Below are 26,652 nucleotides of genomic sequence, written 5' to 3'. Positions count from 1 at the left end.
AGGCACACAACATTGTAGCAGCCATAGGAAGTGACTCTAAAATTCAGATTCCAAAAAATCAAGATTAGCAAAATCATCTGGATCAAAGTCAGGTTTGTTTTCCAGCTGCTGGACCCAACCTCCACTACAAACCCATTCCAGAAGACTTTTCAGTCACCATCACAGAAAACACATGTCTCTTTTAGCTGATTGTTACCCAAATCTAGTCCGGGAATTCAGAGGCAACATACAACAAAAACAATAACAAAACGGGCACAAGGAACGCGCTGTGTTAGGGATGGTCTCATTTCACCCCACAGCACGATTACCGTTAGGGCAGCTTTCACCCTCACACAGCCCTTGAGCACAGGGCCTCACCTTCCCAAGCCCGTGCCCACAGTGGACACCTCCCTCCGGGGCTCGTGGCCGGCCGGGGCCCCGGCGGAGGAGAGAGGCAGGAGGGGGCTCGAGGAGGCCGGTAACGCGGCGCTGCCGGAGCCGCGGAGCGGGAAACCAGCGCTCTCCCCTCAGCACGGCGGCCTCACGTGACGCCTCACACGGCGCCTCTGCCCTTGCGCGACACCGCCACGCGCCCGTGCGGAGGCGGCACCGCCCGCGCGCAGCGCCGGGCACCGCCCCCTCCGCCCTCCCGCCTTTTGCTTTCAGTTCGCCGGGGCATCCGCCCCCCCGCCCTGACTGACACGGCGGAGCGGCCAATGGCGGGCCGAGCGGCGCCGCGGCCGCGCGGGGGCAGCGGTTGCGGGCGGGCGGCCCGGCCGGTCTGGCGCCGCCATGAAGGAGCCGGCGGCGGCGGCCGAGGAGGAGGTGTTGCGGGACTACCTGGCCTATTATGCGGCCCGAGGGGCGGAGGGGGCGCTGGCGGTGTGCGACGAGGCCTCCCTGAAGGCCAGGGCGCGACGGCTGCTGGGCCCGCGGCGGCGCGGCGCCCTGGACGTGTGCAGCGTGGCGGAGCGGTGCCGGCGGGCCCGGGGCGAGCGGGGCGGCAGCGTCCTCCGCGACCTGCTCAAGGCGCTGGAGGTGCTGGAGCTGCTCTGCGTCAACCTGCTGCTCTCCCCATGGCGGAAGGAGATCAGGTCGCTGAAGGTAGGGAAGCGCCGCGGCCCTCGGGCGGGGGCCGCCTCCAGCCCCGGGGAGGGCTTGTCCGGCCTCGGGGCCTGGCGGCCGCGGGGGTTCGAAGCCTCTTCCCCGGGCCTGTGGCGCAGGGGGCTTGGCAGCGACGCCCGCGCCCCGGGGAGTTAGAAGCAGCGTTTAGGAGCCCATTTTGAACGGGTTGGGGTGCCGTGAGGTGTGCGTTGGTCGTTGCAGGCCTTGTCCTCGCCGAGGCCGGGCCGTCGGGGGCCTCCTCAGGGGTGCTGGGCAGTTTGGGGATTGGGAAACAGAGACCTTCGGTTATTGTGGGACTGTAGAGAAGTAAAAAGGTACAACGAAAGGCTTAGACTCTCATTACTCTTGAGTTTTAATCTTCATTTGTCTGTAAGGAGGAGATGCTTTTTAGCATTAGTTATCACTTCTGCTAACAGTTTGATGCCAAAGGCCAGGTAGGCCAATGTCTCTCTGGTCCAGTGATTTTACCACCTATCCTAGCTCTGGTGACTGCAGCTGGTGAAGTGGGTAGGAAAACCCCCTTAAAAAGAGGAAATGCTGCTGCTTTCTGCAGCAAGGTGGTCAAGGTTACCCCCTCTTCCTGAGCACACTGAACACATCTCGATGCCCAGAAGAGACAGAAATCTTCAACACATGCAAAACCTACTTGTATTTAAACAAAATCCCTGAACATCCAAGATACAAACTTATTTCCCTTCCTACAGCAACAGGTGCTGTTAAAGAAAAGCCATTTCTTTTGTTCTTCCTGCCCTTAGGTCACATCTGCAGATTCTCAAGCAGCTGTAGATTCCTGTTCTCATTTATCTCCCTAAAATAAGGCAAGCTTTTTCTTTTGACCATTGTGGGTAATCCAAAGTGCAAGACAGCCTGCTGAAGGCCTGAAATAATTCTACTGCAAGGCACAAGTTGGAGAACAATCAGTATCATGTGTACATACAGGTTTGATAAAAAGTTACTGGTCGTATGCGGAATACTAGTTCACATTTCCTGCCTCTCACCTGCTCTGATGTCACCCCCCTGCAGTGCCTGCTCCTCACTTCCCTTCTAGAGGGAAGAGAAGCTGCGGAGTGAAAGGCACTGTTGACAACTTTATGTGAGAATAGACTGATGCTCAGTCCTCCATTATACTATGGCCTTTTAGGGGGTCAGTTTTGTTCTCTCCTAAGCTTGTACTTGTGAGACACATGCTTAGGTCTCAGCCTTAGGAAGTAAATAAGTCAGTCTCAAGCTGAACAGCCTGAAAATAAGGTACCATGATTCTGGAAATCTTGACTTTGCATTTCTACCTCCATTCTGTTCTGACTTGCCTAGAGTTGGTTATGCTTAGGTCAACACAGTCTCTCCTATCACAGCGTTTCAGACAAAACCAAAAACCACTTCCAGTTTACAAACCCAGCCTCATGCCTGGGGTAGCTCTAAAACCAAGGAAGAGTTGAACAATTTTTTAAGTTGTTAACACAAAAGCAGCATTTTATTCACATCATGTTTTGCAGACAGCTAGTGCAAAGAGAGCATGTTTTGGTAGTATTTCTGCTAGAACAGTCCCCCTGCAAAAAGGTGCTTTCAGAGAAAGGGCAACTTAATTTGGGGGTAGTGAAGTTACAGCAGGAGCGTGAACCATGGAAAAAGAAAACGTTACAGTCTTGTCACCAATTAAGAAATACGATTAACAGTGAGTGCATCGTGTCTGTTTCTTTAGGAAAAGATTAGACCTCAGTGATTTATTCTATGAATCTTCATTTGTTTAAAAATCTTCCGTTCTTCAGTAGAGCACATAAGACTTATTTCTAAGTTTCTCTAGTTCAATTAAAATGATTTTCTTACTCTCTTCCTTTTTGTATATGGATGCTCTTAGTATCTCAGCAGGTTTAAACTGGCATAACTTTACTGAAATTAATGTGCTATAGCAAAGCTATAATGCTTGAGAGGCTGACAAAATAATGCTGTTAGAAAAGCCTCACTCCGATTCAAAATTCAGACTTTTAGAAACATAGTTTTTTAAAAGATTTAAGTAATTTTTGAAGTACTTTTGATTTTTAGGAAGTCTTTCACGCTTCCCTCCATCCCATCCCCCAAGTGTTCATCTGTTTTTCAATGTTGCATTCTGTTTCAGACATTCACCGGTAATTTCGTCTACTATATTCAGTCTGTGCTCCCAGATGACATTGTAAAAACAGTACTGGAGAAAATAGGTTACATTGCAACAACAGCAACAGAGTTTTCACTTGTCAAAAAGAGAAAGAATGAGGAAACAAAGCAGACTGCATTTGAAATATTCCTGGCAAGAATTGAGTGTGAAATCATCCTCGAAATGACAAATGAAGAAAAACATGGCAATTTGGAGAAGACTCTACAGAAGAGAACGCAAATGCACCGACATCATGGAGATAAGGACAAAGAGGATCAGACAACCCAGAGAGAAGATGCTGAAGATCTAGAAAATAAAGAAAACAGTGAGACATCTTTGGGCCTTGCTACTGAGCAGAAGTCTTCAACTAATAGCAATATATCCTTTGAAGCTGCTGGGAATCTGAAGATCAAAGATGACATGCCTCAGTTAGCAGTTACGCAATCCACTAACAGGCTTCAGGAACACCAAAGGCAAGTCATTAACACTGTACATTTTCCGGGCAAATGCTCAGACAGCGAGGACTTCTTGATCAAATATAGTGACATTGTCATAGGACAAACACCTGTTTTCAGTGAGAATCTTTCTCCAAAAGCTTTTGAAAAAAAGCCAAGAGCCAGTCTAAGTGAAGAATGTGTTTTGGCAGTCACTGCAGAGTCAACTGCAAATGAGATCAGGCCTGTGCCACTCTCACCGGGAGCAAGCGGTCCGCCAGCCTTTGCAATATTTACTGACAGCTCTTGTGACAGCAAAACCACTTTAGAGTACAAAGCTCGAGAAGTCCCTGAAGAATCAATTGAAGCAGAAATTAACGACGCCATAAATTGCATAGACCCGGACCCTGCAGATGAACCCAATGAGCTGAAGTCTCTGCCATACGAGGACATTCCATCTGTCCAAAACTGCAGTGTCCCTAGGGAAGAGGAAGTTTGTGAGCTGTCTTTAACCTTCACAAAACTACAGATCAAGGACACTCAGGAAGACCTTATGTATCCAGTAGAGGAAACTGGCCAACCTGAGTCAGTATCATATGCAAGTACAAGTGACAGGCATGTAAAAGAACTTAATCACTCCAAAATAAAACATACATATCTGACTAATGCTCAGATGCAGAACAGAGCAGCAGCACATATTGAGCCATCTTCAGATCTATGCTGTACTACTGAGAACATGGAGGATCCCACTACTGGTTCTGATAGCAAGAGACTATTAATGGGTACTCCTAATGCACATACAGCTTCTGAGTGCTTCAGGCACGTTAGAGAGCCCCCTAACCTCACCTACATTCCACCACAAAGTATTGCTGTTCGGTCTTCACGCATAAGAAGGACCAGGAACCTCTTGCAGCCCGAACATAACTCTCTGGAATCCAGTGAAGTAAAGCTGGAGAACTATAATTCAAAAGTAAATGAAATCCAGGAGCCTTATGTCATTATTGACAAAACCGACCAAGGAATGTTATGCCATCACACTTGATTCTACCAGTGCTTTATTTGTAATCTGCCTGGGTTTTTTTTCTTCTCACTTGTGGCCTTGATCAGCTTTTCAAGAAGATAATTAACTTTGTCAAAACAGTTAAAAAAAAAAAAACAAACACAAAACACACAAACAACACACCACTTTTGGACAGTAAAAAAGGGGAGTAGCTGAGCAAATTCTTAATGGCCCCTTCTCAGCTGGAACCTTTGGCACTGGAACCTGAATGGTCGCCTTTCCAAAGCGTAGGCAGCTTCCATAAATTTAAGTCCATTTAATTCATTAGCCAGATTCCTTCTGGCTGTACCTAATGCCAGACAGGTTTCTTCAGTTAAGCATACTTCTATTTCTTTTTCCTTTTTTTTTTTTTTTTTTTTTTTTTGCTTTTCAGAACTATTCCTGGAGCATTCTTCAAGTATAGTATGCTGTACAATGATAGAAACAGGCAAATGTTTCTAAACTGGAAGACCCAATTTTATAGCTTTACAAATGCTATACTGGAGTGTACTTCTGTTAACTCACTACATTCCTGTGAAGCTGTGCTCTGAGCTAATCTTGCTCCTGTTTTCAGTTGAAAATAAGGTTAGAAAGTTTGGTAACATTCCTTTAGGTTTAAAGAAGGAAACAGCCCTCTGAACACTTCTGATTTTATTTTTGCATTAGGAGTAATAGTTTAGATCTTATAGAAGCAATAACCTGTATTACAGGTTTTATACCTGTCTCCATTTGTTACCAAAATTTTTTTGTGGCTACCACCACAAATTTCAAGAGCATCACTGAGCATTGTCATTGTTCACTGCTACCAGAAGAGGGAGATCGAGCTACTGCTGCTGTTTCCCTTGCCTGTGTTCCTGCCACTTAAGTCTGCACTAGCTCTGAAGTTCATAGGACTTTTCTGTGAGCCAGTTCATCTCACTAAAATGAAGGGGAAAAAACTGCTATTCTCTGCCATTTTAGCGGCAGGAAAAAAATCAGAGAAGGGTCCCAGTCAGCACTGGAGCCAGGATAAGGGCTATCCTGTCGATGGGAGTGCTGTGTGAAAAAAAGCATTGTGCTGAGAAGGAAAGGGAGCAGTACTGTTAGATCAGCTGTAAGCTGGAGTCCCAGCATTGAGAACCTACATCATACACAACATTTAATTAAATTTAGAAAAGCACACAGTCACTGGTACTGTATTTCAGTACCATCTTCAGTGCTTCTTTATATACACTTGTTACCTAGAAAGACAGTTTAATACTGCTTCAAGCAACTTTTCCAGTAGCACTTCAATGCTAAGAATGTTATGTTGTTTCATGTATAGTTAAAATATTAGCTGAAATTCATTTAATATAAATTGTTTATAATTGACTTTCATCCCCCCCCAAAAAATCAAAGAGGAACACATGGATTACCCTAGAAAAACCTCAGGAGCTAAAATGTAAAGAGCTGCTTTTTGAACAACTAAATGTTGTTGTCCTGTCATCACCTGATTCCAGCAGTGTAGGAGGAGTAAAACTTTGACCAAGCTAACATCAAGTGACAGAGGACTGCCTTCAGCTTTGGGTGGGGTTGGGAGAAACAGGTATTATGAACATGCACACACAGATTAATACGTCTGTACTAGGTCTGGCTAGGATTGAGCTAACTTTCTTAATAGCAGCCCCTGGGGTGGTGTGGTCAGGATTTGTGGCTAAAATTGTTGATAATACACCAGTGTTCTGGCTATTGCTGAGCCGTGCTTGCAGTGTCACAGCTTTCTCTTTTTCCCCACCCCTCAATGAGTAACTGGGAAAGGACACAGCTGGGACAGCTGAGCTGAACTGGCCAAAGGGATATACCATACCATCTGACATCACACAGCAATAAAACTGGGGTAGCAGAAGGTGGAGTTTTTTGTCTACCAAGGTGGCTGTTGCCCAGAGACTGGCTGGGCATCGATCTGCTTGTGGGAGGTGGTGAGGTACTGCCATTGCATCACTTGTTTTTTCCCCTTCTTTCCTTCACTTATTAAACCTCTATCTCAACCCAAAAGCTCCCTTAATTTTGCTCTTCCTGTTGTCCCATCCTGCTGGGGAAGCGGGGAGCAAGCAGTTGTGTAGGTGCTTAGCTGCTGCTTGGGTCAACCCACCACAACCTCCTTGCTCTTCTTTCAAGTATCTGTTCTTCCTATCCATTTTGGTTTTTATAAGCTATATTTTCCCCCTGTGGGGGTTATTAAAATTATGTGTTTTAAATCTCATATTTTGTCAATTATTCAGGAACTCTGATTTAAAACTGCAAAAACCTCATCACAAAGGAAGATGTCTCCTAAATATTTAATGACCACCAGTACTAAAAAATTCATATACCTAACATCCCATTTTTATCTTTACTGTAGCCATACAAGGAAGAGTATTTAACAGCAACTTACACATGAAAAAACAGTACAAAAGGAACTAAAGACTACCACTCGTAAAGATACCATCTTGAGCATCTAACTCCATTAATGCCACACTGCTGGCCTTCACTAAACTTGTTAACATCTACTGTGAGAAACAGGTACGTCTTTACTAAACTTCCCCTGATGAGCCTGTGCACAGTTGCTTCCATCTTCATGGTGCCTGGCATACAGGAGACATAGATCTTCACTTTGCCCCATTGTGAGCAGAGTTTTGGACCAGCATCTTCCATGTCCAGGAGCTTATGAACAACCTCACATGGGGAAAAAAAATACACAGAGGGTCTTTCAGAAGAGAGGAAACATAGCCCTAACTCGCTAACAGTGGTCCACAGCTCCACCAAGTCAGAGGAACACTGGTGGAGATAGTAATGAGGAACAATGCCCACCAAACAGTTAAACTGCACAAAAAATATTAAATATAAAATGGCCATGTTCTGAGAATCTACTTTTTGTTAATGTCTGAGTACCTGGATTGAGGAAGAATCTCCTCTTTATGGCAGATTGGCCAGGACTGGTAAGTGTTCTGTCTGCCTTTGTAGGGAGAGCTACTATGCACTTTAAGTCTTCTGGATGTTTTCATCTGAGTTTGTTATTGCTGCAAGAACACCTTTAACTTCTCTTCCTGTACAGGAATTTGAAAACCAGCTGAAAGTCATATTTAATAGGCCTTAGGCAGCAGTCCTTCATGCAGCTGCTTCCACATGAGTGAGGCAGAACTGGGTTTAAAATCCTAGCTGTAAATACAGACAGACCTGAGAAGAGGGACAGACAAAAGGGACCATAAGATTTCTGACCTCCATCTGCCAGTGCCCTCCTGTCACTATTGGTAGCAACCACTGCACCTCTCCTTGGCTAATTACCTTAAATAAGGGCAACCACTCAAGCTGCACTGCTAGCGAGCAAGAGGGCTGCCTGCCCCTTTCTAAAGGAAGGTGGTTTGTGTTTGTAAAATGTGTGCCTATCCTCTGGTGAGCTGTCAACTTCAATTGTGCTACAGCTGGTCCTGATTGTCTGTGAATTGAATGGGGATTTACTGACTGATTGGATGTCTTTCCATCATAGAGACACACAGCCAATTCTGTTCCCAAATTTATATGCTACACACAACCACTTTGAATGGCTCAGCTCTCCCAAGCCTTGGATTACAGAAATTCTCTTTTGATCAGTGCAGACTCAGAGCTCTGGCAGCAGACCTGGTAGCTGGGTGATACTCACTCACACAACCTCTCCCCACTGGGTCTCTTACAATAGTTATTCTCCTCCCCCCTTAACATTCATATCACACATACACCCTTGCCCTGTCTGGAGTTAAGGTGCTCAAGAAGCATAGCTTGGTTTTAGAACAAATGTTGTTTTTAAAGCCAAGAATGAAATTTCACTGTTACAACAAAAAAAAAGAAAAACAAACCCCCAAAGAAACAAAAACCACACAACTGGAAAGCGTGCAGACACTAAATGGAAAAAAAAAATTACAATTTGCTTCAGAATTGGAAATGACGATCTTAAAAACCAATCCCGAGACAAACAAAGAGCACCTGAGAGGGACTGGCAAAGGCCTGCAAAGCACTGAAGATACACGTCTCTACTGTTCAGAGCCATCTCATCACAAAAAGACAATTTCTGAAACACTTGATCTATCATTTATTTATCATTTTTTACCTTGCTTGTACCTAAACACTGTGAGAATAACCACCAGTAACCCACCACCACAGCTAAAGGTCCCACCCATTGGAAATTCACTGGCACAGCTCTCTAAGTGAGATAGCCGATTAAATCCCACAAGGCTTATTTTCACAGCATTGAATAGTAAAAAAACTGAAATTAGGACTGGGATGGAATAAGGTGACATCTGCAGAGCAAGATACTCACAGTGACAGTTCTAACAGCTCAAGAATTTTTCTGGGGATGCAAGGGAGGAATGTGTCACTGTTACCAGGCAGAGGGCTCTAGGGTGGAGCAGAGGATTCAACTCAAAGCCTTCTGGCATAAAAATAAGGAAAATCAAGTAGTATGTATGCAATACATAGGTAACAAACAGAGCTCCTCTATTCTGTCACTCTCCTTATTGAACCTCTGTATGTGTTCAGACAGAGATCTCTCTTGCAGGTGTATGTTTACACAACACTCGGCAAAATGGTGCCCTGATCCTGATACAGCACAAATAATTATCACATGCCAGCCGCTTAAAAAAAATGTTAAATGAACAATTAAACAATTGATCTGGACTAGACAGAAGACTACATTTCTCTTATGTAGGAATTAATCTACCAACTGCTAGTTTTTGTTCTGAAACTAAACTTCTTCAAGAAAAAAAGCTTGCAACTTTCTGCCAGCCCCCTCAAATGCTGGGGCAGGAGGGGACCACCACCATAATTCTCACCTGACTTATCCTGCTTTAGAAATGCACAATGTTTACTTAAACCTCCATATGCTACAGGAAGGACTGGCTTCTCCAAGTCCAGGAACAAGACAGTAACTTGCTAGGAGAGCCATTATTCAGAAGAGGGACAGACCTTGAGGTCTGAATCTTTTAATAGCAACTGATGACAGAATACCCAGCACTTCTACAGTCTCTGCAGGAGGAAGTGCACTGAAGAGAGATGCTGGATTATTTCCTGGTGTAGGCAGTCGTTTTGTGTGCTAATTACACTGGTGAAAGCAATTTTCAAGGTTTCTTAAGACCTACAGTTTTGGACAGTCACCTCTGTAATGTTTAATCAAACAACAAAGACTTCCTAAACATGCTTCCCATGCTAGAAGAACTATACAAAAGGCCAGGCTAAGAGAATGCAACTGTTAAATGTTTTAATTTTGCCAGTCTCTCTAACTTACTTCAAATCAATTTATATGCTGCTCCCAGATACTATTGATTTGCTAAGATACCTTGACCAGGACAAAGTACATACCAAAGTCTGAGGAAGACATCCCTCTATCCAGACTAGTATGTAATAAAGAAAAGGCAATACAGGAGGAGATAATCACTTTCACACATTTTGGAGTTTAGATGTGGAACTCATTGTGACAGAAGTCATTAAATCCAGAATAGCCAAAATATATGCAAAAACAGTTATGTATGGTTCAGTCTACAAGTATAGGCTACATCCAACTTATGGACTAAATTTTAAAAGCCAACAGAAGTGGCAGCTTGTTTATATGATCCATTCCAGTGGTACTGAAGTTCGGTCTCCCTACGGAAACAGAGTACCTTCTTGGTATTCTGCGACTTGCTACCCAATCACTGCTTAAGACAGTCATAAAGGAATAAAATATGTATCAGACTAATGCTGATTGCCCTTTTTTCCATCCCCTCATCAACTGAGAGATTTCAGGAAACAAAAGCAAGTAAATTCCAGGCTTACAAACAGCTATTTATGATTACTACAGTATTTTTATCTACACATCTGTAGCAGACTGCAAACATTTTACATTTATGACACATAACAAGCAACCTGTTTGGTTTTATTCCCAGTTTTCATTAAATACCCCAACCTTCCTGTATATGAAAATCTATACATGAAAATTAATAGATAGCAAAACATAAAATAAACATGTTCTCTGTAGCCATTGCATCTGTAATTAATAAATAAGTTATAGAAATTATTCCTTTATATTCCATTATAATTATGAATACCAATAACCTCCATCCAAACTACTGTTTTGATATAATGAAGGGGGGAAAAAATCTGACCAAAAAGCATAAATTGCTTTCAAAAGCTGAAAGAGAACAGTGAGATTCTTTGTACTGTAAGATTCTCTGTACAAAATGATTACGTGCTATTTTCTGGACTACGTGCAAAATATACAACCTTGGTTTCTACAACCCATAATGAAATAAGAATTAAGAACAAACTGAAGATGACTGAACTTCAAGTTCATAGAACTACTTCCAAATAAATAGTTCTTTTGGTCTCTTACAGAAGAAAAAACTCTTGACAGTTTAACAGCAGGTTTAAGAATGACTACTATCCCCCTACAAATAAGCTTCAGTACGTAAGACGATTACTTAACACACAAAATGTTATTTTTAAGTTAGAATCCTAAAGCTTTACAACAGAACAATAGAATGGCAATACTGAGTTCACAAGCTTTAGTATACTAATATAGTACTTCACTAGGAAATGCTCTTTCAGTGCACTGATCATTATTAAGTTGTACTAATTTGGAAAAAAAGAAGTATCCCACCAGATGGAAGGAACAAGAAATGAACTGTATTTCCTGCCTTGGAAAATGGTGCAGTCATTTCAACTAAATGAATTTTAGGCATATCACAAAACCAGCTACCACAAAACTACAAAATAAAAGTAGTGAAGCGATCTCCAAAAGCAATACCGTCAGTTATTCTTCAAAATCAGGTGGCACATGGAAAAGCCAAGTAACTGAAAATTTATATCCTCCAACAAGTTACAGACAAATGTCTGTAATAAGTGATCAAAGTACTAACTGAAGTCTTGGACATTAGCCGTTTGTAGGAGTACTGACTACAAAGCTATGACAGATGCTCTACTACATTAATCTAAGTGTGTTTTAAAGCACTGCTAACCTTGCTCCAATTAAACCAACCAAAACTATTAAGGAAAAAAAATTACATACTGTACTTCAGGAATCATTCCCCTCTAATTAAGCAGAAAAAGTAATGTGAAAACAGTCAGAAATGCCGCATTAAAAGGATTATCTTGAAGACAACACTCAGAGGGTAAAGCAGAAATTAAGAGCAACTCAACACTTCAGCATAAATAAGTGCAAGAATGAAACCTCCACTATGTTTCTCTGCTCTCAAAGTACCTGTAAGTCACAATAAACTGATCAAGATATAAACCCAAATAACCCATCTGTATTTTTCTTTCTAAAAAAAAAGTACAATTGAATAATCCAAAATCGTTAACAAATCAATTAATTCTAGGGTTTTTATAACCATTTGAAAGGAACAACAAATTCAGTTCTGTGCAGCCTGCATTTTCACTAGTCCTCAACTCAGCCATAGCAGGGCTGGTGATTTCATGAACACTAGCGAGAAATAAGCCCTTTTAAAAACCTAGCTTAAAAAAAAAAAAGCCTAAGAGCCATTCTGCAATCACTTACAAATATTGTTGGGTTTTTTTTTTGCCACTGAATTCAGTGGGACTGTACTAGTGCATAGTTATCTTCAGAACTACAGCTATATTGTGATTTCATGTAAAGCAGAAGAAACTTTTCTGAATTCAATGAAACTGCACTAGTGTAGGTAGGATTAGAGTAAGACCGCCTGTTTTGACCTGACAAGACCTATTCAGCAAAGCTACTTTAACTTGATGCACTTCACTTTGCTTCCTCTAATAATAAAAAAGGACATCCCACCTCTTGTATGGAACTATTTCTTTGGAATTACAAAAACAGGCTTATCTGAGGGGTGCGAGGGGGGTGGGCGGGGAGGAAACTTAGGTTACTTATAGGAAGCAGCAGTGAAGTGGGAAATGGGAGAAATAGCCATATTTTAGCCGAATAGAACTGACACAGTAAAGCTGATGAAGAACCTAAAAATATGAAAAGGAACTGGCTTATATTCTGTTTATGACTTGTAGCTGAACATTTCACCATAGTAAGTCCACAACATTCTACAAAGCACAATTCAAAATAGAAATATTAAAAATACTCAAAATTGCCCTCAAATCAGACTTCAGAAACATGTTTTTTTTAAAATACAACTGCAGACTTCTAAAAATGGTGTTGCATATTATATGGGTTTAGTATTTGGTCCCGGTTTTCTTCATACTTTTCTATCATTTTCTGCAAGTCATGGTCAGCTCCAATAACCTTGAAAAGAAGAATATGAACATTAGAAATAACTGACACCATAAAACATGGTTGCTTTTGAGCAAAATAGAACAGGATTACCACTGAAGCCAAACCGCTATACTCCTAGAGATCTGTCCAATTAGCCTTCTGTCCTGAATTTGGCATTCACTGAAAAGCTACATGTCTGATCCTGCAAACAATCACAGTGAACAGACCCTCAAATTCCACCAAAGAGATGGAAGACCAGACTTTTATGCTATACACTATGGATAGCTGTAAACAGTCTTCTGAGGTTTTCCTTCTCCAAAGGTTATTAGAAAAGCAGATTTATTTACTTTTACCACTAAATAACACTCAATATTTGAAGACTACAATCCTCCATATGCTAAATTGGTTCTAAGTAAAATATAATACTCACAAGCACTGGGCAGGAAACTTGAAACAGAGTATGTTTAATGAGCCACTCTTCATAGAGCTGGTGAATAGCTTCTAAATATTCCTAGAGAAGAGGCATTCAAATAACACATACACCCAGGGATGAAACACACATTGCAATTTTTATATATTTGGTAAGTAGTTAAGAACCACATATAAAAGCCAGCATCAGATATTTCCACTAACAAAAATAAAAAGCATCATAACATTTCTGAGAAAAATTAATTCCCAGTGTAAGGTTTTACACCATGAAGAACCTCAAAGACACAGAGCTTACAGGAGCACAGGGCTCTCAGCTCCTTTTACGATCAAGAACCACGTTTCCCTCCTATAGGTATAATCCGGCTCAAGGTTTTACAGAGAAAAATACAACAAAGAGAAGTAAGGACAAAAAGGGCAAGACTGCAAAGAATATGTATTGAAGGCACTTTCTGTGTCAATACATTTTCCTAAAATTCCCAGTTCACTTTCTCCTAACTCCAGCTCAATTTCCTCTAAAAGCATTTCTGCCTGTCATCAACTATTGGTTTTTTTCATGGAGACCACTTAACATTTTTCATTCATAATTGCTCCCCCCCATCCCTCAGCAGAGCTGCAAAGTAACACAATGTCTCTTCAAATCCATTATAGTGAAGATTTATTCTCCAAGGCAAAATTTCACATGGCCCAAAATTTAGCTCTTTGCATGTATCTTCAATTGACAATTGCTTCTACTGAACTCCTCAACACTTGAGAGACCTTTGCAGTACACAGTATGCCTTCTGTAACTACATTTACTTTGGTTAGGCTTTCTTTAGGAGAAAACTTGTTTAATGAAGGGGCATTCTGTAAACCGTGACACAGAAAGTGATCATTCAATTACTCCAGTTTATTTTTAAACAGATTCCCACACTAACAATTTTCAAGAAGTTGCTTGTTTTCAGACACAAGCAGAGACACTTTTCATGCATAAAAATCCTGGTAATAGCAGACAACAGAAGGTGCCCACATAAATCTTCAGCACCTTCATGCACAGGTATGTGTGCTTCAACTGGGTGCTTTTATGCCATTTAATGATACAAAAGCAATTGCCTTTTTACATCTTAGGGAAGATTAACGGTTGATTAACACTCCACCTAAACAGTCAGCTATAGTACACTGATTACTAAAACATAACACTTGGGAAAGTCAGTGCGCATGACAGATCATTTTTATAAAATAAATCAAAATTAAATACTGAAGTTTTAGTTTGCTGTGGAAACAGCTGCACCACATTTTGGCAATACACTCAGGATATAATTTTAGTGTGTAGATTAGAATCATTATGTTTTTAAAGCTCATTGTAACCACACATATTGAAGGAACTCCTTACCAGAGGAATGATCTTCTCCTCTTCTCTGCATCTTCTCTTTAACCTCTCATAACAGACTTCAGGAGAAGTCTGCAGATAAACTGCCATAACAAAGATTATAATAGTTATGTTCAAGGATCAGCTGTAAAAGCACAGAAACTTACTTCACAAACTGTAGAAGGAAGGAACCCTGACTTGGGTACCACCACTGAACCTCCCCTTTGGCATTACTGTTAATCAATCCATGCACCATCCACTACTTCATGCTGTCAGATGCTACACATTGCAACCACTATCATATTGAATAATGTGATTATTTATGACCCAAGAAACAATAATTATTTTTCCTCCCACTAAGGAAACCCACCCACAAGCATGCCCCTTCAGATCCCATCAAAATTTTACCTATCAAATCAACCGAAACATCAGTGTTGTTCTGGATCCAGTCAAACCATTCCGTTAGGACAACATAATCCACCTCTGGCATTTTCCCACTGAATAAACATAAGAGTCATCACTCACTGAACAGCACACACAGATCAATTCTAAACTTGTATTTTTTTCACCTGAATAGAATTACTCCCAATTTACTCCAGCATATGTGAAATGAAAACAAGACCGATTATATGTCCACCCAAATTCAAAGCCTCATAAAGCATTGTTTATACAACAGAAAGACCGAATCTCTTTCTCTTTTTAAAACACAAAGTTTATATTATTAACAGTTACAAATATTAATTGTTTTTCCCACTACAGTTAAGAAACAATGACTTGGTTACTAAGAAGAAAAACATTACTACGTTGACATTTATACAATAACAAATTAGTGTCAATGGTATTTATTGCTCAAGTTCTTGATATCAGGATCATTTCAAATATATCTGAACTACTGCAGTGCATGTCACCAGAAAGCTGATTTACTAAACAGCACTGACAATTCATTACAGAAGCCATAGTAAGGAGCAGTGAAAAACTAATGATACTGTGTAAATAAGATTTCCTCCCACTATAAGAAATATTTGTGGAAAGAGTACTGAAATATTCAACATGCTTAATTTGAACTCTGTATTCAGAGAGCACAGACAATATTGGAGACAACTGTCCCAAAGTTCTCTCAGTAAGAATAATAAAATATCAAAAAACTCATGTAAAAGGGAGTCTACAGATGACATATTAAGAATCACATACTATGTTTTTACTACTATTAGAATTTTCACTTATTACCATGTTCCTAAACAGTCAAATATTACTAGTTTTACATTATTCTGTCTTCAAAACTGGTGATAGTAATACATACTCCACGCTCTTTCCTAAATGCCTCTGCAACAGAAATATAAAAAGAGACAGGGCTGAGAGGCTCCTGTCCTCTCCAGCTGAATGATTAAGACCAGTTGCAACATTTTAAATAGTACTGAAGAAAAAGATTCCATAGATTTCTCAACCATTCTGCTGGCAACATTCTTTGATCACTGGCAAAACTAAATAAAGATAATCCAGAAAGCTATTTCCACTTAAGTATGCAAGACAGCAAAACCAGTATTCGTACCACCTCCCTTCTTTATCTGCCATCCAGCTGAATATCTTGCCTCCCAAAGCACCCAAGAAATGGGATAACACAATTCACTATTCTTCTAATGTATCTATCAGTAGTTGTGAAAGGCACTGAAGGGTGTTTTCATCTCCAAGGTTTGCTGACATTTGACTCCTACCAAGAAAAGTTAAACACGAATAGAACAAGCTTTATATCATAAATAACTATAAATTCAAATGGGAATTGGCAGTGCTTAACCCTGTAACATATCATGCATACTCACGTGCACACATTTAAAATTCTTCTACGATTTTACACCTAACATGAGCGTGTCTTTCAGCGCTAAACTCAGAGGTGCAATCGCAGTAAGAACTTGGACACTCATGCATATCTGTGCATGCCGGAGAAGCTCTCAGCAATTGCTCACAATTTAAGCCTTCCATCATCGTCGTAAATCTTACTCTATTTCTCTCTCTGGGAAAAAGCCTGCAAAGCCAAAACACAAATACTGAGTGACACTAGATCAAAGAAGAGCTGGTATTCCTGATATTCCCACAGCTCTTCATCCCTCGCTTAGACTAATCATTCTCCTAAACGAGAAGAGCTTGTGTAGACTAAAGATAACAAGGGATTCTTCACCATCTTTAAGACTGAGACCATAAGCAAGACCTTCTCTTACAGAAAAGAAAGCAGAAAATAACCTCTGCCTTTTGCAGCATGCTTACCCCATTCAGTCCAAGTGTTGTTTTGAATAAAAAATTTTATGTTTCATTTTTACATACTTTTAATGGGAAAATGCCTTCCATACAGCTATTTAACAGTCCCTTTGCTGAAGATACCTGTTGAATAGCTTGAGCCTGAGGGGTTTTTTGATAACATTTTCAGCAAAATTTAAAGATACATTAGGTCAGTTTTGTTTTCCAGACCTTTCATCAGACAGGCGTAATTCAATTTCTACAATGGACAACCTCTCCCGTGTTCTCTGCATGATTTTTGCATGTTGACTAACCTACACAAGTAGTAGGATCATCCCCTACGGAGACAGGAGATTCCTTCTAGGAAATAGTAACAAGGAAGGAAAAAGCCCTGGAAGGATACAAAGGCATTTTCCTTTGCAAAGTCAATTTGGTTGCAGCATGATTTTTAAAATTGTCATGCAGCAGTTGAACAAAAAAACCACAGCATGGGAAGCAATCATTTTAAACTATAAGGCCTTTCCCCTGCCACTGAGCACTCATCTTTCTACATAAAAGCATCAAGTGTAAAGTTCGTATTTTCTCTTTGTTCCCCTGATGGCTAAGACACCATCTTCTAATTTTTAGCCCTTATTGTATCCACAGCCTTTTTGTATCTAAGTATTCTTTTGTTGTAGTAGTCTTCCAATTTCAAGAACTCCCATTTTTTGTGTTTGCACACAGTGTGCCCATAGGTGACAAGTGTTTCCTCCCAACTTTTCTATACAAATATGTCAAGCTGGTTATGTCTCTTTAAACAGGCCTTCCATTCTTTTGATCATGCCAGTATCTCACCTTCACACCTGTTGCAGCTTAAGCAGTTAGGAGTGTAAAAAATAATGCTGAAAAGCTCTCACGAAAGCTGTGTACAAAAGGACCAATATTTCCATTTCCCTCCTGGAAGCCCTTTGCCAGATACTTCCAAGAGTCACATTTACTCTTCTCTGGGCTACACAATACTAGAGTTATTTTGTGATGAATTTTTATTTATCTAGGAATATATTAAAAGATGTATTTTTTTCTGCTTTTCGACGTATAATCGTTCATCTTATAGTTGAAATTTCTGTTGTCAGTTCAATTGAATGACAGAATTTATTGGCATACTCCCACCCTTTGTACCAAAGCATCAATCCAAAGGCTGATCCAACATGAGAAATCTCCTTCCAGCCTGATACATGCCCTTTCACAATCTCGCTTCAATGGGATTTCCTATCACATTACAACGCCAGCTTCTGCACTTATGAATAATAACTCATGAAAGTCTCCCCAAACCTCCTTGGTAAATACGTAACTTCAGACTGATGAGAACGCTTTTGGTTTTGGGGGTAAGGGGGGAAATGTTACAAAACACAATTACTAGATTAGTCTAACATGATGTGTTGTTGGTCACTGACTTTACATTTTTGTCCAAAGCTTTAATTATTTTCTCCTTCATCATTTGTCTGAAGTTGTGCTAAATACTGAGGGAGATAACAAACCTGCAGTTACAAAGGTGACTTTCCCTACCCGCTAACATGGGCTCTGCAGGAGTTGATTTACGTCACAGGGGTACTGCCTCTACAGTACAATACTTTCTCCTAGTGTGAGATTTCACGTGCTTTCAGAACTTGGAAATGGACTTCTACTGGAGTTGTGGTTACTACTATTTCCATACTCCCATTATCATCCTGTCTTTTCTTATATGCAGTTTTCTTTCCCGTACACAGAAGTAAGCATTAGTTTTTGAAACAAGTCTAGATTATTTTTAAAGAACTACAACACGCAGAGCTAGGGCAGTGATCAAACAACATGGAGTAAAGCTATAGAACTGCTTGCCATAGGACATCCTGGAAACTAAAGGTTTACACAAGCTTAGGGGGAAACTGGACAGGTTCATGGACAAGAAATTCCCAGTGGGTTACTAACACAGAGAAACCACTGCTGAATGAGGAAGTCCCTAAACTGTAAGTTACTGGATATACTCAGAAATTATCATAAATGCTTACCCTGTTCGTACACTCTTTTCAAATACTTTTGGCCACCACTGGAGACAGGCTATGAGGGAGGACAAATTTACTTATTTTTTTAATGCGACTCAAAATGGCTATCTTCATCTAGCCCCAATTTTTCTTTGTTTTATTTATAATCCTTTTACACAGCCTTACATCATGTTTTGATTTGCTGCTGGTAGCATCAGCTGGCTTCTAGCTTGCTGTAACAAAACAAAGCAAATGCCTTCTCTCCAACATTAAAAAGTGCTGAAGCTACGAAACATCTTAGATGCCCTTAAAAATGTTATTACAAAATTCATACATAGAGTTGACACAAGCAGACTTAGCCTCATAGCAACAAAGTTCTCAGTCTATGGGACAAAAGCACTTTGTTGACAGTGAAAACAAAAGGTCAGTAATTAAAAACAAGAATAACATTCCAGTACATTTCCACCGCATACAGACTGGGATAAATAACATCTCTTTCTGTTTGCCTCGCATCTTACTGTGTCTCTCAACTTTCAAAGCAGTTCCAGTAACAGGCTAGGAACTTACGTAGCATGGATGCCACCTTGTGGCATGCAGCCATTCTCCATGCAGACAGGGGCAAGAAACTGGTTTTGTCCCTTAGGACCACTGAAAAATCCATTAAAAACTGATCTGTTACATACACTTTTCAATGTAAGGTCAGTGTTCTAAACAAAACGACAACAAAATCAGTGCTGATTACTGCACTACTTTAGTTAGTATGGGATGGATGAGTTACACATTGGCCAGGTAATAAGTGCTTTTTCTATCTCGGGCCACAATCTTATCCCCCAGAACAAAGTAACTCGGGTTAGGCCCCATTGCTCTACCTCTGGCCCAAGCACACCTGGGGGTGGGGACCTGATTCAGAAGTGACATTTAGAGACAAACAGCTCTTGCTCTTTCTTTACTCACTACCCTACCAAGGTTTTCAGGCTGTTTTGATCCTATGAATCCTGATTCTGAGCAATAGCACTTGAGGGCTGAACGCTTGTCACTCAAGTTCCTGCTTGCAAGAAATGCCAGTCCTGGATGCTAGGTTGGATAACACTATTTAGTTCTCTACTCCTACAGTGTTATTGATATCCTCATGTGTTCAGTATGTGTTTGCTTTGATTTAAGCAAGACTCTTGTATTCAGCTGGAGAGCAGATAACTTCAGTAAATGGTGTTCTAAATAATACGATATTGTAAATATACAAGAGCACTCCAGAAAAACGCTCTCATCTAGTCCACGTCCTACAGGTTTTTTTATTCTACCAGTGGGCACCACATCCCGTACAAAACACACTGCCACTCCAACACAGAACTGACAGATTTCACAGACCACTTAGATGCAAATTACCACAGAAACCATCACTCGATTATTTTTTTTAATCTAATTAAGCCAAGAAAGTAAAGTAGAAAACCATATACCATACCTTCGATACAAATTTTCTACAAAAATGTATTTTGCACTGTGAATTGATCGCTCCATCATTCTTACTGGGGAAATCTGCAAAACAAAACTTGACAGTCACTGACTAGTTTACATTTTTCAGCATGTTTGTTTCTTTTCAAACTCATATTGCACATCATGTCCTTTACATTAAGAAATACGTAACATTTTCAGTTCTTCCAGATCTTGTGATAAATTTACTGGGAGGGTGGGAACCACAAAAAACAAGTATTCTTAATATTACTTATGGTCACTGCATTATTAAACACCTACATAACTAATTTGTTGTTCACATGCAAGTTTCAAAGGTAAGTGCAGAAGCATTCACCTGAGCAACGGAAGTTAACTAGGGGGACAAAAAAGCAGCAATCCACTTAGGATTTGCAGAGCAACAGGAACTATTGCTACCTGAATTGTTGCCACCTTCAGGTGTGTTACTGTGTTAGCAGCACAGGCCTAACATCAGAAAAACTATAACAAGAAAACAGAATTTTTAAAGAAATAATTACAACTGACACTAATTACAACTGACAAAGTACTGCTGCCTTAGCCAGTGTTGCACCTGCTCAAACAGCGCTTCGTTCTGGAGAAGAGAGATACTCTCTGGCCCCTGCAGAGCCAGGCAACTCTGGCAGAGCTCTTTCCAACCAGGTATTCTGCACATTAATGACCACGGAAGCAACAATTGCTCCAGCAAGGCTCAAATGGCAAATGACAGCAAAGCACAGATTAAAATGCAGGGTGATCCACAGGAATTTCTGAATGAACTTTTTCTGCAACAGAAGGAGATTTCTATCATCTTGGAAAAACACCTCTTCCAAAAAGCTAATGATTGTATGTGTGGTATCACTACCATATGTGGTACTTCTGAAAGTGTGCCCTGACACAAACTCAGAAAATATAATGCAACAGCAATGATTAAGGTGTAAGTGTGCCACCTAAGATCAGATCTTGTAATCAGGGAATGGAAGATTCAGCACAGAATGTAACAAAAGGCGTTTGAAGGAAAGAGAAATGAACAGATCTTGATAAAAAGGTAGAGTGTGTGAATCGATACAGAAAAAGAAAAAATTACAAGAAGAAAAGGATGCAAACCACCTGAAAAAAAGCAATAGAAAATTTTAGTGGAAGTATTTTGGATAAACACAAGAAGCAGTGACTAAATTTGTGCTAGACAGCATGGAGCAGTAGAATGAATACTAACACTCTCTTTAAGATTACTTAATGTTTGCCAAAGATTTGAAATAGCTAAATTTACATAGACAGCAATTACAGACAAGTCACTGACGTGTGATGATGAAGACATCTGTGCAAGTCTAGCTCATGAGGGTGGTGCAAAAAAAAGCAGTATTAGTTTGGGGAAGCAGAAGTTCTACACAGGTTAGGAGGCAGATGTTTCACCCCTGGAGCACGTGTTAAGCGTATCAACAATGTCTTTGCACCATAAAAATTCATACTCGCTGCAGGACCAAAGAAAGAACCCAAATAGCATCTTAACTTTTGGATACAAGGTTAAAAATATTCATTACTCAAAACCACATCTAATTCTTTTCTAAATTAAAAGAAAAATATGTTTGTTTACCATTGGTCTGGTATGCTGCTCCAACATGGTAAGCTGTACATAAGTCTGCAGTGTTATCCCCCATCTTGATGCATCTTGGTACATTAAGCCCTGGGGTTAGAGATGGAAGCGAGACAGACAGACATGTTCGTAAGGTCAAGCAGAAAAAAAAAGTGAAATTGGGTATTTTGTAAGCTTTTGCACAACAGAATTGCTAAAAGAAGTGCACTAAACCAGCTGACACCAGCTTTGACACGAATTAAGTGATCATTTGCTCTCCACAATGCATATATAAGAATTACAGTCCTGGTCCTTACAGACACTAAGTGAGGCACTTGGAACGCTTGCTGAAGTCAGAGGAATTAGTTACTCTGCACCTGGAACAGTCAAGACCAAGGCACAACTCATTTGAGACAGTTCAAATATGTTTAGAAATTAAAAAAACATATCTGCTGCTCTATTTTTGTGCACTGAGAGACTCTCAGTTATACCCAGTCCATCCAGAAATGCATACATGGTTCCAGCAAGTATGGTCTGGGCCTCAGAAAAGATGTCTTTTAACAGAGACAACTGTTCTTCCCAAAGGATCCTCAAAGCAGTTCTCAGATCTTCCACCCTTTCTGATTGCTGCAATTCCACACACACATACACTTACACAAGCACCAGTCTATCATGCAAAGCAGAGAAAAGATGCAACTCAAAATAAGACATCATTCAGTGTCTGTTTGCTGAGGTGACAAGCTTTAAGTCATCAGCATGGCTTCAGTCCACAGATCTGACCTCTTTCTTTTCTCCTTGTCCAAGATCAGAATGAGAAAGCACTGTGAAGTGCAGATTGCTGTGATTACGTGCGACACAGCCAAGTATGCCCCATCCTAATAATAATAGGAAAGTAAAGCATCAGCAACTCCTAGTAAGGAGAAATTACTTTTCCAGAGGACCTATGCTAGCAGTAATTGCATCGAATACATGTTTGGGCACGTGTGGTTTGGGGTGTATCCACACCGCTGTGCTGACAGCAAATTCCACGTGAGCTTGAGCATAGATACCCATCTCAGGCAGCAATGAGATTTTTGCAATGGAGGTGATCATACAAGCAGGCAAGACTGACATCAGAAACCACTTCAACCATCCCAGCAAAAGCCCATCTGCAGCTGTAGTCAGAGCCCTGCCTGCTGTCTCCGAGCAGAGCTGTTGCAAAGGGACATACTTGTGGGGAATGGTTCCAAGAAGCGACGACTACCCAAAAGACAACAGAAGCTCCCAACACCTCACAGGACTGAATTTTCCATATCTTCCGCAGTCAAACAGTATTAACTGATCAGATCCACCTCTCACTTTCTAAGGTAATTTAATAGCAAAGACATTCTTCCCTTCTTTGAAATAGGCATAAGTAGATTTAGAAACAACTGTCACACTCAGGGCTTACCTTTCTGTGAATTTCTTTAGCTCATACCCAATAAAAGACCCAGTCCTTGCCAAACCCACATTTTATATGCAATGTTTCTATTGTATGCATGTCTTAATCACAGTAAAAATCTTTTACATCACGGACCTTTATTTTTTGCTGCGTGAGATTATGACCACACCTTTCATAACAGTTTTGCTGATTGGTAAGGAGACCTCGTGCGTGTCTTTCTAGAACAGTAATTGTAATTGTAGAATTAATTCCTGCTACTTACCAGGATATTATGACCATGAACATTCCTCCACTTAGTCACTGGTTCCGTCAAAACCTTGTTAAAAAGAATTACTCCGCGTTAAATATTGTTTAGATTCGAAATATGTAATTTGACCCTACAAGTCTACAACTATTTTTAATGCATATTCATTCAGTAAGTCAGAGTATTCAGGACTCGTATTGGAAAGCTCATCCCTCTTCAAAAAACAGCACTGAATCCTTTAATGCAAAAGGTAATAATGAACACTATTAAAAAATAGAGAAGTATCATTATACAACATCTTTTTAGCATTTTTAAACCACCAAAATAAAATACTGGATCGATTACCTTATGAGCCTGGGTATAATTTAACTTTTTTAAGTCAAAATCAGTACAATGTAAGGGGAAGATGGCTTAGCCGAGTACTGATTGCATTTCAATGACCTGCTTGTTCCCTCAGAAATTAATTTCTCAGAGAGTAACACTTGCCAGCAAAGGAAGGGAGGATCAGAATGCTATCATATTACTTTTCATTTTATTTTTGTGATCTAACAAACAAAATTTATTCAAAACTTTTTCAAAATTAATCAGAAAAGCTTCCACCCTGAATACATCTAAGATTTAAGTGACATGAAAGAGTGAACAAGCATGCCCAAACATACCCAGCCCACGGGGGCTGCAGTTACTTTCCAGAAGTACAAACTCTAATCCACAGGGTTTACTGATATTCTGGCATCCTGTGCTAATTACATATGATCTAAATTTCTCTTCTACAATTTGACTATAAATAGTTGGGGAAGGGGAGGCTAAATATGTGCACCGGTAAGTGCACTGGCTGACAACCTGCTGCTCCTCTCTCCTTATCCTAAGGACAGCACTGCTAAGTTAACTGTCAGCTTTGTCAAGATGAGCAACTGCTTAATGATGTAAATAAAAACAAAGAAATTGACACCCAGTACCTCAATGCTGGTAGTTTGTGCAAAATAATCCAGGCATGTTGTTTTTCCACTTGCAATGTTCCCCTCGATACATACCTGATGAAAAACAGTATCATCTTTAAAAGTCATCCTACCACATAGCAGTAAACAACATATGTAAAAATACACTCTTTCCACATCAAGCATACTATTTCCTTATAACGTAAACAGATTATTTTTTAGGAAGACATTTGGGATCAGTTTGGATTTTGTGACTCCCTGCAGACCACCACTTTGTCTCTCCCTGACATACATATACCAACTGTCTCTTCACCAGGCAAGGGGCAGCCTTACTTTCTGGTACCCCCGCACTCAGCTGCCTGCCCCTGCTTCCAACTTCCCATCCCCTTCCCATGGTCCCCAAGAGTTTCAGAGGGTCACCTGCAGGGCTGCTGCTCCTCACACTGTCTGCCACAGCTCACCTGAGAGACTTCAACTTAACTTTCAACTTAAAATAAATGCCAACTGAAGTAACAGCTTCAGTATCCATTAAATAGAGAGCTTAAACCTTAAGATGCATTAAATTTTTGTTTTCAGAAACCTGCACAATTAAAATAAACTAAGAGAATTTTGTTTCAGCTGTCTTAAAATAATTTAAAGTAATGAGATTCTAAGAACAGCAATGTGAGCATTAGAATTTACAACAGGAAAAAAACCCAAAACCTCACAGGCAGGGTTGTACAGGGCAGCCGCAATGCTGCACACACAACGCTGACCCCACAGCGACACCTGTCCCTGCAGCAATACCCTGCGGCGGCACAACTCCCTCATGATTTTATTGCAATGTACAGAACTAGAGAAGCGTAGGTTTGCACTGACTAAGACCCCATAACAGACCCACCACCTGTACACCACCCAGTAAAACAGCCATGTCCCATGGTTAATAATGTACATAACAAAATGAGAGTGTGATTTAGTGTGATTTACATAGTTTTCTGAACAAAATGCAAATACTTACAACTGTCTTTCTGTCATCTTCTTTCATCAGATGTTTATCTAGAATGGAAAGAAACAAGAGTTACAACCAAGAACTTACTGAGCCTCTTAATGTGAGCCCCTCCACAAAGTTTTTAGGTTCTCTATTGGCTAATACAAACATTTGCTAAATTACCAATCTTTAAGGTTCTAAATAATCATTGGGTCACAGAACAGACCTGTCGGGGCATACACTGACACAGTTTTAGCTTAAGTTCTCCGTGGTCCTTGACACTACAAAGAGTCGAACAGCGAGTGCCTACGCTCCTTCAGCAGATTTCTGTTATACTTGCTGCTCCTCAGTTAGTTGCCATTACTGTGGGGGAAAGAATTGTGGAAAGGCCCGTCAGGGTGCAATGCCCACCGACTTCGCAGGCCTAGCCACAGAGCCAGGTAAGGATGAAGATCTCAGAACACCTCCAAGTCAAGCAATTTAGATGTCTTACATCTCAGAACTGCATATATAAAACTTATGCAAGCAATGGTAGGATCACGACACTCTTTAACAAAACAAAACGCAAGCAATTTCAGCACCCCAGCAGAAGGAACACCCTGCTGTGCGCGGTGAAGGCCAGCGAGGGACCACAAAGATTATCAGGATCATGTCTACAAGAAATCAGAAGAAGCTGGTTTGCACAGTCGGAGGAAAAGAGGGTGAGGGGAGCCCTGCTGCTGCCTGTTCAGAGGCTCGTTGGCTCCTCACACCACTGTAATCACCGATGCAGAATTTAACAGAGAGCGGAGCTCCTGCCTGCCCCAGAGCCGCCCCCGCCGCCTCCCGTTCACCGCTCGGGCGGGGACGGCCGTCACCGCCGGGCCGCCCTGCTCGCACCCCCCTTTCCAGCGGGTTCCTCACCGCTGCGCCGGGCCCGAGCCACCGCCGTCCAGGCCCGCGCACCCGCGCCCGGCGCTGCCAGGACCGCCGCGCCTGCGCACTTACAGCCGCCAGCGCCGCTCGGGCCGGGCCAGGAGCGCAGCGCCAGGCCGCCCGCCGAGGACCCCGCGGCCGCTCCGCCCATACAGGCGGCCCCCGGCGCGCCGCTCCCCGGGCCCCGCCGGCCCCGGGCCCCGCGCAGCGCCGCGGACCGCGCCCAGGCCGCACCCAGCCGCCACAT

At 41.2% G+C, this 26,652-nt stretch overlaps 2 protein-coding genes across 6 annotated transcripts; one reads left to right on the top strand and one right to left on the bottom strand.

The window, feature by feature from the left end:
• Positions 1 to 771: 771 nt before the first annotated feature.
• On the top strand, positions 772 to 5,083 carry LOC137669499 (uncharacterized). The gene is made up of 2 exons (XM_068411604.1): positions 772 to 1,083; positions 3,218 to 5,083. The coding sequence occupies exons 1-2, from the start codon at positions 772 to 774 to the stop codon at positions 4,706 to 4,708; spliced, it is 1,803 nt and encodes a 600-aa protein (XP_068267705.1). The 3' UTR covers positions 4,709 to 5,083.
• On the bottom strand, positions 2,577 to 26,652 carry TK2 (thymidine kinase 2). 5 transcript variants are annotated; one of them, XM_068411628.1, is made up of 11 exons: positions 26,478 to 26,652; positions 25,521 to 25,558; positions 24,545 to 24,619; positions 23,607 to 23,660; positions 21,946 to 22,035; positions 20,347 to 20,420; positions 15,070 to 15,158; positions 14,686 to 14,765; positions 13,318 to 13,398; positions 12,877 to 12,917; positions 2,577 to 11,909 (listed from the first exon to the last, which is right to left on the bottom strand). In XM_068411628.1, the coding sequence occupies exons 1-11, from the start codon at positions 26,650 to 26,652 to the stop codon at positions 11,885 to 11,887; spliced, it is 822 nt and encodes a 273-aa protein (XP_068267729.1). In that variant the 3' UTR covers positions 2,577 to 11,884. The 5 variants fall into 5 exon arrangements, with proteins under 5 accessions (XP_068267729.1, XP_068267728.1, XP_068267732.1 ...); XM_068411627.1 differs by having other exon boundaries at positions 2,577 to 12,917; XM_068411631.1 differs by lacking the exon at positions 26,478 to 26,652 and adding an exon at positions 26,394 to 26,460 and having other exon boundaries at positions 2,577 to 12,917.

This window comes from Nyctibius grandis, chromosome 12, assembly GCF_013368605.1.
Source record: "Nyctibius grandis isolate bNycGra1 chromosome 12, bNycGra1.pri, whole genome shotgun sequence".
Classification (NCBI taxonomy): domain Eukaryota; kingdom Metazoa; phylum Chordata; class Aves; order Nyctibiiformes; family Nyctibiidae; genus Nyctibius; species Nyctibius grandis.
The sequence above is the reverse complement of the archived record's forward strand: the minus strand, read 5'-3'. Positions and strand labels throughout refer to the sequence as shown.